Raw genomic sequence first — 14,030 nt, 5'->3', positions numbered from 1 at the left:
AAAAACCTCTAGACCTAAACCCAGCAAGTTCCTGCTCGGAGAGACTACACTAAAACAAGAAATGTTAAGTAAATCAAACTCTAGAACAGTGTCTATGTGATGGAGAGGAGTTCGGGGTACTGAAGAAACAGGCGCCCTGAGAGGACACAGACCCTCGAGGCTGGGACTCTCATTTCCATTACAGAAAATTCTCTTTAAGGGCCAAGCGCCCAGTTCCTTTTCTTCTTTGCCCACCCCACCTACCAGCTTTCCCCCAAAGAGGCAGGACATCCCAGGGCTAGGAAGAAGAGCTGCTGGGCCCCTCCCCCGGGCGGGGACAGCCCAGAGAAGAAGAAGCTGCCCCCGCCCCGCCACCCAGTCTAGTGGCCAGCAGCCGCTGAGGCCTTGCTACGTCTTTTCCTCTGCTCTGCCCGATGCCCGGGCTCCAGTGACTGGCACAGGCGGGTGCACGGAGCATGGGACAGTGAAGACCATGGAAGGCTACCGGGGCTTCTTGGGTCTGCTAGTGTCTGCGCTGCTCCTCGGCTTCCTGGCAGTTATCTTCACCCTCATCTGGGTCCTTCATTATCGAGAGGGGCTCGGCTGGGATGGGGGCTCCCCGGAGTTTAACTGGCACCCAGTGCTGACTGTCACTGGCTTCGTCTTCATCCAGGGCCTCGGTACTGGAAGTAACAGGGGATGGAGGGTTGGGGGTGAGGAAGGGCTAGAGCCGTGGAGGGAACGCGCGGGGACTTAGACGAGGTGGGGAGGAAAGCTCGGTCCTGGGAGGTCACGATGGTACGGCCAGAGCGGGAGTGCTCCGGGGTTCAGGGGACGGGTACTGGCCAAGAGGATACTGCGTGCAAAAGTTTGCGCAACACAGGCTGCAGGCCCACGGAGAGCTGCTTGTTGCTTTCGCAAAGGAGAGGAGAAAAACTTTGGAAAGCAGGACTGGAGGGTTTTGAGATGGGAGGCTCCAGAGGAGAGAGGCAAGCGCGCTTAGGAGTTTGTTTTGGGAGAGAAGACTTTGGAGAGACTGTGCCCCGAGGCGGGTGTGGGGGAGGAGAGCTGCCTGGGACTGGATGTGGGGAGATAGTTGCTGCAGACTCGGGCTAGACTTTGTTAACTGTTTGCAGCAAGTCACAGGAGAAGACCTTCAGGCAGAAAATTAGGGAGACTAGAGACCGAAGCTGGGAAAGTTGCTTCGGCTTTGACGTCTCTCCCCTCACCCGGCAGTCTCCCAGATGCTTGAGGGTTGCTCTTGACCTGGCCCAGTCCCTGCCTCTAATTTTCCCCACCTCCTTAGACTTAGGCCCATCCTCTGGAGGATCTAGCTCTTGCAATGTCACGAGAAAGATGCTGGCAGGAACAGATTAGGGGCTCGAGATCCGGTATGGTCGGGATCCAGGTCTTGAAAAAGCCTTCACGTCAGTGATACGTGATATATTGTCAGAAAAATGTATGAAGTTATCCAGTAACCGCGATAAATGCATTCATCTGGTTTGGTTCTCTGCTCCTTTAAAAAAATCATTTGAGCTCCATTAAAGCTTCTAGAGGGAACTGCAAAGTCTGTTAGGCTTGCCTTGATGTATAATTAGATGGTTTAATCCTTACTTGTTTATGTAGTATGCAGTCAAGGGCTGAGCTGCTGCTGGCTTCCATGACTGCCTTTCCGGCAATGATTGAATACAGGCCGCCATGCAGTACTGTCTGACAGTTCCTGGGAGATCACAGGATCATAGGATCATAGATTTAGAATTTGGAAGGAACCTTAGAAGTCATCTAGTGCAACCCCATCATTTTATAGAAGAGGAAAAACGAAGCCCAGAGAAGTTAAATTCAAATAAAGTAATTGCTTTGGGCAACGTACATTTTTGTTTCACCGTTTCAATATTTGTTTGGGAAGGATAAGGTTTGTTCTAGCTACTGGTCCTATGGAAATCAAAGGGATATGACACTACAAAGCTCTTTTCCTTGGATAAAATATTCGTTTTCCTGTGTTGCGTTGGATTGTCCTATCGGCCTCACTGTCTCATGTAAAAAGCATAGAACTGAGGAATAAGTACAGTACATTACTATAAACCAATTCAGAATAGTAAGAGCACAGGAGAGTTTCAAAATTCTTTAAACAAATTAGATCTTTAATGCACTAGACAGACCTAGTCAAAAATTTTGTAAATCACAGTATGTCCATGGTCCAAATGGTGAAAGGATGCTGGCTTAAAATGATCGTATGAAAAGTGTGGGAAGTAGTGGCTAGAGTCACATACAGAGAGAGGAAGAAAGTGCTGAGAAATCATATTCTTGGGAGTCATATGGCATAATGTAAATCTTGGGGTGTTGTAGGGGTGATGAAAGAAGTTTCAGCTCCTCTACAGATAGATTTGTTTCGCAATTAATGGGGGCCTGGAACTGTCATTTCTGAAGTCATTGTTTAGTGGCCTGGAATTTAATTTTTTACTTTGGTCAGACGCTAAGTTCATGTAGTAATATTAAAAAAAAAAATTTTGGAAACCATGTTTAATTATCCATAAGGTTTCCTCCCACTAACACTGGATGTTCTTAGACATTTTACTTTTGTATTGCAGAAGGAGAGAAATATATCCTGCTCATTCTCTTGGGGAAAAAAAAGTCCTTCAGGTCAAGCCAGTATGAGGGCCTTTTTAGTACTTATGGCACTAGCAATCTCCCTTCCAGCAGTGATAGGTAGTGGAGGATGCTATTAATGCACTATCTGTCTTTTTAGAGGCTTTCTCTGGCATGTGACAATAAGGGAGACATCACAAGAGTGACTACCGGTGACCATTCCATACCCCATTTACTAGCATAATTCATAGGCATTATTTGTGAAACTGAAAAGAGGAAATTATGCTGATAAATTACTCTCTATCCAAAGCCACTGAAGCATAATTTCGTTCTTGGAAGATCATCTGAAGTCTGAGCCGGAGAGGTTAAGATCACTTTAAACACTCATCCTATTGACTAAAGTAAAAAGAAAAGCTTCTCCAACTGTTCAGACCAAGCCTTTAGAGCTGCTTCTGGGACCAAAGTGGACTTCCAGGCAGCTATGTGCTAACAAATGTTTAACAACTGGCTCCCTGGGGTGGGGGTGGGGGATGTACTTGCCACACACTTCTAAATTTAATCTGTATTTTTAACATTTTCTCAATAACTTTAGATCTAGAAAATCCTCAAAACAATAAATCAAGTCCTGATTTGTAGCATTTGTTGATTTTCTATGTGTAAATGCTCACTTTGAAGATTTAATCCTCTGTTCTTAAGAGCAGCACCCCCATGCTTCCAGGGGACTGAGGGCTGGTGAGGAGGGAAGTTTGGGAATCATTATTCCCTTCTCAAAATCAGGGAGAGGAAGAATACAAGAAGTAAATTATTTGATTGGTTGACTGAAAAGGTAAAATATTTCAGTAAATATAGGAATATTCATAATTCTATTCTTCCAAAGTTTTTACATACACACACACACACACACACACACACACACAGACACCATTGACCCTCTGGGGGAAAAATAGGGAGAGAAACAGGTGAATAATAGACTATACCATGTTAACTTTACCAAGTAGAAAGTAATCTTCCTATGATTTGAACTCATCTTATAAATGAGGACTCAATTCAGTTTCATATTACTATACAACTCAGAATAGTAAGAGCATAGAAGACTTATGGAATTCTTTATGAGAATTAGATCTTTAATGCCTCATAGAGACCTACTTAAAAGTTGTGTAAATCACAATATATCAAAAAACATATCCAAAGAAAAGAAATAAATGAAAAGGATACACTGGATGTAATGTTATTTGGAAATAGAGTTCTTGCAAAGACAAAACCTGAAATGCTGGGGAATTCTTTTCTAAAATTGATGTTGGAGAGGAAAAAAATTAACAGAGATTGTGAACTGTGTTATATTAGGCTTTTACTATTTATGATTTACTTTTTTAAATTGTTATGCTGCCAGAAATTAGATTTGACCTGTCAAATCTGTATTACTGAACATGTTATAATGGGGGGAGAGAGTTTTGGCTTATTGAATTGTGCTACACAGAATTAAGGTGTTAATATATTATAAAAGTGCTTTGCATATTCAGTCAGTAAACGAGTATTAACATAACACTTACTAGCTGTGTGACCCTGGGCAAGTCACTTAACCCTACTGCCTAGCCAAAAAAAAAAAAACAGTAAAAATAAATGAGTATTAAGTACTGACATAACTCTAGGCACTATGCTAAACTCTGGGTATACAAAGACTACAGTTAAAATGTCTCTGCACTTAGGGAGTGTACAGTTTATTCTCCCACACATTTAAGTATATACAAAATACTGGGTGTTCCAAAAGTACAGTTACATTATAGTAATAATGACTGGATAAGCAGAGAAACATGAACTAAAAAATAGGAATTAAAGAAAATCAGATTAACCTCAAACCCTTATAGAATCATCTATCTCTCTATCTCATTCTCACGAAGTATAGCATAATGGATAGAGATCCATCCAGCCTTGGTGCCAGGAAGACCTGGGTTCAAATCCTACCTTTGACATAATATACTGGATGTGTGACCCTCAACAAATTGTTTGACCTCTCGGTGCTCTAGGCAAATACCTAAGACTACAAGTTTCAGAGAAGGTGCCAACCTGCTTTGGTGGAGGGAGCTTCCTCATTAGGAAGTTCCCTAAACCAATGAAATTATATACAGACCTAGACAAACTGCAAACCTGAGGAAATTAACAAACCCAATGGAAATATAGTCTCTGAGCTGAATGAAAAGAGTAGCAGAGAACTTTGAAAGGCTGTTTATGCCTACATAAAAGGAATAATCTTCATTAAATTGGCTTATCACCTGGAAATCTGAGAAGCAACCCTTGAAAAGGAGGCCACACAAGAGACCCAAAAAAATAAGAAAAATCTTCCTAATCAGTAGTTCATATTTTAAAAAGCTCAGAACGAATAAACATGCTGTCTGATAAAAGGTAGAAACTCGGAGTCTAAATCAAATTTTGGTTCCTTTATGCTTTCCACATCTAGGCCTTTTCTTCCTGGCCTATACAATATAATTCCAAGGAGGAAAAATCTGGTAGTGTTGGAATGTTTTAAAGTTGATTTTGCTGGAGTCGGGCAAGAAGTATTTTTCATCTAAGTTACTATGTTTAAGTTGGATTTTTAGAGGCACAGCTATGGAAGGAAATTGAGATTTTTTCTTAAAAGACCACAGAAATATTCCATTGGTGTGTATAATAGTGACCAAATTTTAATATGCATTCATTTATTCATTCAGTAAATAAATATGTACCGATCTACTGTTACATCCCAAGGAATGTGTAGACACTGGAAGGCATATGAAGAAGAAAATATTGTCCCTGACTTAAGAAACTTAAATGATATAATACTTAATTTGAATATATATAATGTATATAAATAATTACAATGCAAAGTATAATGTGAAAATTCAGTAAGAGAACCAAGTGGTAAGAGAAGGGAGAAATTAGTTGTGAAATACTGAATATTATGTGAAAGGGCTCGAGGATGTTTTTAAAGTGGTAAAGATTAGAGAGAGGCAGCTCAGTATAGTAGAATAAGCTTAAGATTTGAAGTTGAGTTGGAGGGAGGAGGGAGCTGAATACTGGTTTTGCTACTTATTGAGATAACAGAAGTGCTTTACAAAATCCTAGATAAATGTCATTCATCTGTGTGGCCTTGCACAAATCATTTAACTTATCTGAAGAATGAGCAGGTTGACTAGATTGAACTATAAGGTCTTTGCCAGCTATAACATATCTATACCTCAAAAAAATCTACAAAAAAGGAAAAAAAACACCTCACTTTAAAAACTAGAAGAAGGTTAACATTAATTGAGTAATAATATTAATTAATATTAAGAGTAATAAGCAATAAGATAAGGTAATGGTAATAGATAATAAGTAATAAGAGTAATTAAGAGTAATAATATTATTAATGCTAAAACAAACAAAATATCACTAAAAGGAATAATAATTTTTAAAAAAACATTGATAAGTGGTTCTTTGTTTGGTCCTTCATTAAGAAAACCAGATGTTCATACCTTCCAAGAGTTTGCAACCTGAGCTCATCATTTGAATTTTTATTTTTTACTTCCAAATCAAGGGATGAATAAAAAAGTAGGTAAGAAGTAATGGTTTAATTCATTGATGTCAGAAGTCTTTATATAGGTGGAGTATATTAATGTCAGAGAAATTTTGTCTTCAGGTTGTTTTGAATTGGTACATCTGTAGATTGTAAAAGGCCAAATCTTCCAAAATAGGGTGGATTTGTTATTTTTGTATGATCATGTTAGCTTTAGGGTGGGGTGTGCCTAGGGCCTTTTGCTTTACTTAGAAAGGATGGAGAGGGACCACAAATATGCAGATATAAATATGTATGTATATATATATATATATATATATGTATATATATATATATATATATATTTGCCTACTTTTTGCCTCATTAATATTTTAATGCTCTGAGAGGCGAGTCAACAAGAAAGATCTGAGTTTCTGCCCTTTTCCAACATAGTTGGAACTGCATTGGTTGCCCTCGTGTTTGTGCTGTTGCATGTACTGATGCTATAATCCAGTATCCCTCTTACGGTGCAGCAGATAGAGTGCTGGACCTGGAGTCAGGAAGTCTTATCTTCATCAGTTCAAGTCTGGACTCAGATACTTACTAGCTGTGTCACCCTGGGCAAGTCACTTAAACTCTGTTTGCTTTAGTTTCTTCATCTGTAAAATGATCTGGAGAAGGAAATGACAAACCACTCCACCATCTTTGCCAAGAAAACCCCAAATAGGGTCACAGAGAGTCAGACACAACTCAACAACACCCCCCCTATTCTGTCCACATGGAGTCTCTGTGCAAGAAAACTAGTCCAGGGCCTGGTCCCATGGTAAGGAAGCAATTCTCTAGGAATCGGCCTTGGTTAGTAAGGTCAGCTGTTAAAAGTATTTTGTTAAGGGCAAGGATTTGGCCCTAAAAAGATTCAATTTTGCCTTTGCTTGGGGAAGACTACACTCTGGATGCTGGCCAGTCATTTGTTCCAAAGGGGGCTTGGTTAAGAGAGTTTAGCTAAGTTGATAAACTTATCATTTCTGGAAAAACAGCCTTTTGATGGATCATTGACCATGAACCAGGGACATTATTTTCATACATGAAAGACAGCATATAGAACTTTCTGGAAGTAGACTAAGTGAAATTAACTTGGGTAGGGCACTGATTCACTAGACATTAATACACTTGACCCCAATTAGCCTTGACTACACTGAGTAGTTCAGTCAACTTCTATGAGGTTTATCATGCATTTATACTGATAGAAGCAATCAAACATTGGTTAAACACAGACAAATTTAGAATTGCCAGACCCCAGGGATAATCTAATTCCACCTCTTCATTTTACAGATGAGTAAATTGAGGCCCACTCTATAATTCTAGCCAAAAATACTATTAACAGTTATCTGAGTCTTATTTAGCAGCCTTTTTTTTTTGTTTTGTGAGGCAGTTGGGGTGACTTGCCCAGAGTCACACAGCTAGTGTTATATGTTAGTGTTATGCCTCAGAAGGCAGGATTTGAACTCAGATCCTCCTGACTCCAAGGCTGGTGAACTATCCACTGTGCCACCTAGCTGCTCCAGCAGCCTTTTTTATTCCTGTCCTGACTCTTGACCTCATTTGGGATGTTGGCAATGATACTGGAATGGTTTGCCATTTCCTTCTCTTGCTCATTTTACAGAGGAGGAAACTGAGGCAAACAGGGTTAGGGTCACACAGCTAGTCAGTGTCTAAGGCCAAATTTGAACTCAGGTTCTTCTGACTCCAGGTGGCACTCTATCCACTGAGCCATCTAGCTGCCCTAGCACAAGCACCCTTTTCTAGATGGAGCCTTTGAGTCTCAGAAAGGTTGTGATTTGCCCATGAGCTAGATCCCAAAAAGGGAAAAACCCTGGATTTTTCCACGTGTCCAAATCCCTGGCATTTGCCTGAGGCTATAATCCCATCAATTAGCCTTTCAGCCCAATCTCCAAATTCTGTTACCTTTAAACTAGTGTAGCCCTCTATTGTCTTCTCATAGCCCCCCCCCCCATTTCCCACAGTTAATCCTAGCTAGGTTCTATTCTCACTTGGCCAAGAGGTCCAGGTCCTTGATATTCTGTTAACCTCATTTTACTGGCCACTCCCATTAAGATTTTCCTTAAGACTCCTCCTGCAGTTACCTCAAACTACTTGGCCACTCCTAGATCTCTCCCATAGTCTTTCTGTATATAAGGTCCATCTTGTCTCCATTAAGATGTTCAGATTCTTAAAATCTAGCCACTGCTTAGATTCTTATAATCTAGCCCAATAGTTAACTAACATTCAGACTTCCTTAAGAGTCTGCCCAATATGACGGATGTTCTTATTAGAGCCTTGTCTTTGGCTGAAAGAAGGCTTAGGTTGAATTCTTTTGGTCAGGACCTGTGTGTTCTGATGTTGGGGTCCCAGCACCCCTGAGCCCTTAAACCTCATCATTTATTTACAGGCCTATTTCAAAACAGAATCTCTCTTTGGTAGGCATAGCAGAGGCCTTTGGAAAAGTTTGTTTCCATGAGTCTCAACCTTTTCAATTCAACTTGGGGTCTATTGAATAGACTCATAGTTTCCCAGAGTACATTAGGGAAGAGCTTTAAGCAGCAATAATCTCTTTTTACACACAAATAAGCAGGGCAAAACTATGTTTAACCTTATTTAAAGTATTGTAGGGAGGGTATAAATTACCTTTGTCTTCTATCAGCATTTCTGAATTTTAAAATTTGATTGTAATTCAAACTCAGTAACTTACTGGACTCTTACTGTTAAACTAACAAACTTTTAATGGGCACTCCTGGCAAAATCCTTTCAAGTATTTGAAGAGAAGTAGTAGCTATTCCCTTTTGGTCTGCATTAAAAGCATTTTTTTTTACTAGCTGACATTCTTATAGCATTTGAGATAATAAAAAGCTTTTAGTAGTAACACTAGGTTTAGAAATGTCCAATTGTTCTCCTGCCCCCACCCCCTTTTTTAAAATTTGAGAACAGCTTGAATCTCTGCTTCTGTAATTCAAAAACCCTGCCAGTGGTTACTACCAAGATCTTTGACTCATTACAGCCTAGAACAGTCCCCTGAATAGAGAGGACTGGCAGGACTCTACTGGCCAGGCAAACAGGAACTTGCTTTCTCCTTTAGTTTTCTTGATGATCCCTTGCCTGGGATGTGGTAGAAGCAATGCAAGTTGACTAGGGGTCCTCTGAGGCATCTTTCTACTCCCAGTATTCTGGGATGTGAATTAACTTGTTTGAACTCCTCCACAACCCTGGCTTCAAATCCCTGCTAGCTGTAGGAAGTTAGACAAATCATTTAATGGTTCTGTGCCTCAGTATTTTCTTCTGTAAGTTGAGAAACCTGTGTAGGTGATTACTTAGGGCCTTCCTCACTCTAAAACTATTCTCAGGAATCCTATGAAATAAACATTATAGTCATCCTTATCCTCATGTCGTTTTTTGTGTTTTTTTTTTAATTTGGTAATTAATTGCAGCTCAGAAAGGTATGACTTAACTCAAAGTGGTAGAGCTGGGATTCAAACCCATTTCCCCCGCCCCAGTCCAATCCCAGATCTTGCAGTCTCCTGGTCACATTGCTTCTAGGCAGGATCAGGGCCCAATCCTCCTTACTCTGAGGCTAACTGCTTGCCAACCCACCAAGCCTCTCTACCCAAGGGCACTAATTTGAGGAAATGAGTTTTTTATTGGGGAAGTTTTTTCTGTTTCTTGTTTCCTGCCTAATGCAAAAATGAATTCACCAAAGACAAGATGTTTTGAAAGTCCATGCTTTGGGGAGTTTCATCTCCTTAGTTTGATAGTGATCTCTCCTTCTGGAAATTTCTTACTGGTTCATGGCTGAGATGACTCATTTGTCTTTATTATTTCTGGGTTTTTATCATATTAATTTTTCATCGTTGTGTTGACAAACAATATTGTCACCCTGACAGAATATAAGCAAGCCATTTCCCTTTTGTCTTTGTGTCTCCGATGTTTAGGGACACTGCTTCTTGACTGATTGACTTATTGACAAGGTCAAAAATTTGTATACATGTCATCTCCCTATGTTGGACCTTAAGCTCTTAAGAGAAAGGCCAGTGTCTTTTTTTATCTTTATTTCTATTTCCATTGCCTAGCAAACACAGAGCCTTGCACATAGTTGGCATTTAATAAATATCTGAATTCAAGTGAATCCAAAGTTTGCTGGTCTTTAATAAATGCTAAAAGACTCATTAACAACATTGGCATTTTTATTGGGGGGGTGGGAATTAAGTGTCAAACCCAGGACTTTTTCTTAGCAGTAAGCAAGTTATCATGTTCCCAAGTTTTATATTTGCATTTGTAGCCTGGAGCTCAGAAATTGTCTAGTAATTAAGTCCAAAGTCAGGTAAATTGGTTCCTATGGAAAGCTGTTGATTGCCAAAAAGATAGTTCCAAAAAAGCATTACAATCTAGCATTTCTTAGCTGTTCAGTCTAGTATACTACTCTAGTACCTGTTTTCTGAAATTTAACTTTAAATTAAAGGTTTTTCATTTACTTTAAAGTAAACCATCCATTGGTTTTCACATTTCAGCTTGTTTTCTGGGAGGAAAAAAGGTAACTGGAAGAATTTGACAGAAGCCTCTTGTTTCAGTTATGAACAGCTGCTATGTGTCATTTCTCCTTTCTACCTCTTATTAGGATTAATTAGGATTAATTTCTTTTCCTTATACATCAGGCGCAAGCTCCAGGTAAGCAGCGAACCAAGTAAAGGACATCCCTGTTTAGCCTTTCAGTCAATTCTTACAGCCTTTCCAGAACTGTTTCCATTTTTTTTGTGTGTGTGGCATTTAAAGGTAATATTTTCCCATGACTCACTATTTTTGAGATTAGAAGGCTTACCTTAGTTTTCAAAAGAGAACTTGTCATTATGTGACCACTTTAGGTAAACATTAAACAGTGTATAATGCCTTGTTTATCTGGAAACAGGGCTGTAAGCTCACTGGAGCACTTGTGGGCATTGCTCCATTTGAGGAGGCTTAGGCACCAGCAATAACTTTTATCCATCTTATTTGTGAGGTGGCAAAGGCAGCAGCATGGTGTAGGGCAAAGATCAGTAGACTGGATGAGACTCAGGATGACTGGAGTCCAAATCCTGTGTCAGTCACCTACTAGCTGGGTGATCCTGGACACATTACTTCTGAGTTTTAATTTCTTCATCTGTAAAATAAAATGGTGCTACTTAATATCACCTGTCTCACAGGGCTGTTTGTAAGGAAAGCACTAAAGAAATGTGATTTATTATAAAGTTGCAATCTGGGGATTTGCTATTGCTAGCCTGGAATTTTTTTTTTTTGTGAGGCAATTGGGGTTAAGTGTCTTGCCCAAGGTCACACAGCTAGTAAGTGTCAAGTGTCTGAGGTCACATTTGAACTCAGGTCCTCCTGACTCCAAGGCTGGAGCTCTATCCACTGCGCCACCTAGCAGCCCCATACCCTGGACTTTTTAACAAGAATTTTGCATTCTCTAATTTTTATCTTAACATCTAGCCCCTTAGAAAAAAATTAATTTCTGTTGTACAAGCAACTCCTTATTAGTCTGCCAGTCTGAAACCTCAACTGTACCCTTCTAAAGCAATACACGCTAATGCTATCACTCTAGGATTACTGTTGGTATAAAACCGGATCTTTCCTATAGAGCTTTGTATTTAAAAGCAGTACATATGAGTATGCTATTGTCATAATGCTCCTGTAACAATTCAATTTAGAGAGACTAAAGTGAGTTAGTTGTTTATCCAGATTCAAGTAAGCAGCAATTTAATTGATTAATTATGTGGTAGGTGGAACATTTAAGGTTAGTTGAGGGTTAATGAATCTAAATTGACATACAGGGTTGGGAAAGCACATAGTTAATCAGTGCAATATATAGCTTAACTTCCACAATAGCTATAATAACCAGAGTTCAAATTTCCTTTTGGCATCATGTAGTGGCGAAAAAACTTCCCTTTAAAAGTAAACCAAAGAACCACAGTATGTGTCATACGTCTTATGCTTCATTTTGTAAAGTGTTTTGCAGATACACTCTTCAGTTACTCCTAAACACCTGACACATTGAAAAATTTCCTTTCTAATTCATCAGTGCAAACTTCAGGCCCAGTGCTCTATCCATTGAGCCACCTAGTGGCTCCCTTAGCTGTCCTTAGTTATTTGCAGTACAACCTAGAACCCAGAAGGAAGCAAAGAAGGCCTCTCCTCAGCTCAAATAAATATCATGAAATCCATATATGAAAGCTCATGTACCCAAGGGATAGGTTCTCAGTTACAGTGTATCTACTTTTATTGTTATCATCATCATCATCATCATCTTCATCACCATCATCATCATTACCACCACCATTTTAGATTGGGTCTCATTAATACTGAAGTGCTTAATTGGCATAGAAACTTTAACCTGTCCCATTTTTCTGACCTGGGCCAGTTGACCCCTCTTTATACAATGTAGTGGCTCCCCAATGTGGGGGAAGAGAGTGACAACAGAGGAGACTGAACATGGAAACATAGGAACAAAAAAAACATTAGCATTTTGGGGTCAACTAGTGTAGAGAAAACAGTCCCACCCACCTTAAGAGCCCCTGAGAGCACCACTGTATTATAGCTGGGTAGCTGGGTATGGTAATTGATGTTCATAATTATGATCTTAAATTATCAAGAAAAGCTTAAATATGCTAATGTTTCAAATCACTATGCGTAAGGATGCAGATTAGTGTCCAAACTATTTTTATAAAGACTTCTCTTAAAATGATTAAAATTTTTTGAAGTATTGGTACTTAAAGGCATTGATATTTAACTGTCTGGAAAATTAACTTACATCAAGTAGCTTATTTTCTAATGGTGCTGGATAAATGCATTGTTATTATGCCTTCTAAAGGACTGTGAAAAGTTGTAATGTGCTGTCTAGGTACTCAGGCATGTGATGTTGAGAATGGAAAACATCCCTTTTTGCAAACAGAGTTCTCTTTGTGAAATTTCTCAAGTTTTAACATGCCGCACACCCAAGAGGGGAAAGAACTTTTTGAATAGGGCCTTAATATAATTTCTCATTCATAATCAATTTTTCAAGAAGCTTTCTGAATGTTTACTTTCTGGGTTTATCATTTAGAACAAAGCACACCTTTGCCTATCTGGTTCTGACCTGGAGAAAAAAGGGACCTGCAGGTATAGAAGACCTTAGCTTTCAGGGGCCCAGGAGGAAAGTCGCATTAAAGGGGCCCTGAGATCAAATATCAGGGTTTGCCTTGTTGGCTGATCCAAGTAACAGTCATTAGAAACTGAGATGAGGAAGAATGTTCACACAAGATACTATAAGTCCTTTAGCTAAGTTTTAAACTACTATTCAAAGGGAAGCCAGGCATATACGCACTGGGCCTAGAGTCAAGAGACCTGTGTTCCATTCCCATTCCCACTTTGAGCACTTAAGTAGTTGGATGATGCTGGCTTAGTGACTTACTCCCTCAGAGACTCAGTTTCCTTATCTATAAAATAAGTAAAATTAAAATTTGTAGAACTTTCTCCATAGGATTGTTGCAAGAAAATATAAACACGAAAGTGCTCTGAAAGTGAGTTCCTTCATCAAAATTTAATATTGTACTCCTCCTCCCTTTAAAAAAAATGTTGCTTTGCATTGACATATCCTTTTAACAATGTGGCTGAGGAGGCTTGGGATTTACCTGAAAGAACAAATAATGATCTTATGAAAAGACCTGTTGTAGATGATTCTTGATTTTAATCTTTATGTTTATCAAACCTCTCAAATACATTTGTACCAAAACAGAGAAAATGTGTCTATTGTTAGCTAACACAAAGACATAATCATCCCGTACAGACCATGGAACACAGTGTAAAATCAATGTCCAGGTTAGTGTAATCAAGGGAACAGCAGAGGGATACTTTCTGCTATCTCAGACACTATAACCTGTCTTAACCACTTATATTT

The 14,030-nt window shown here is 39.4% G+C and overlaps 1 protein-coding gene across 1 annotated transcript in view; it reads left to right on the top strand.

Annotated features, from left to right (window-relative positions):
* Positions 1 to 371: 371 nt before the first annotated feature.
* Positions 372 to 14,030, top strand: part of CYBRD1 (cytochrome b reductase 1) — a 38,197-nt gene continuing 24,538 nt past the window's right edge. Inside the window, exon 1 of the mRNA XM_020990830.2 lies at positions 372 to 659. Coding sequence (XP_020846489.2) covers positions 473 to 659 — 187 coding nt within the window. The 5' untranslated portion in view covers positions 372 to 472. The remainder of the gene's footprint in view (positions 660 to 14,030) is intronic.

This window comes from Phascolarctos cinereus, unplaced genomic scaffold (genome assembly GCF_003287225.1).
Source record: "Phascolarctos cinereus isolate Bilbo 61053 unplaced genomic scaffold, phaCin_HiC Scaffold_726;HRSCAF=1367, whole genome shotgun sequence".
NCBI lineage: Eukaryota > Metazoa > Chordata > Mammalia > Diprotodontia > Phascolarctidae > Phascolarctos > Phascolarctos cinereus.
The sequence above is the reverse complement of the archived record's forward strand: the minus strand, read 5'-3'. Positions and strand labels throughout refer to the sequence as shown.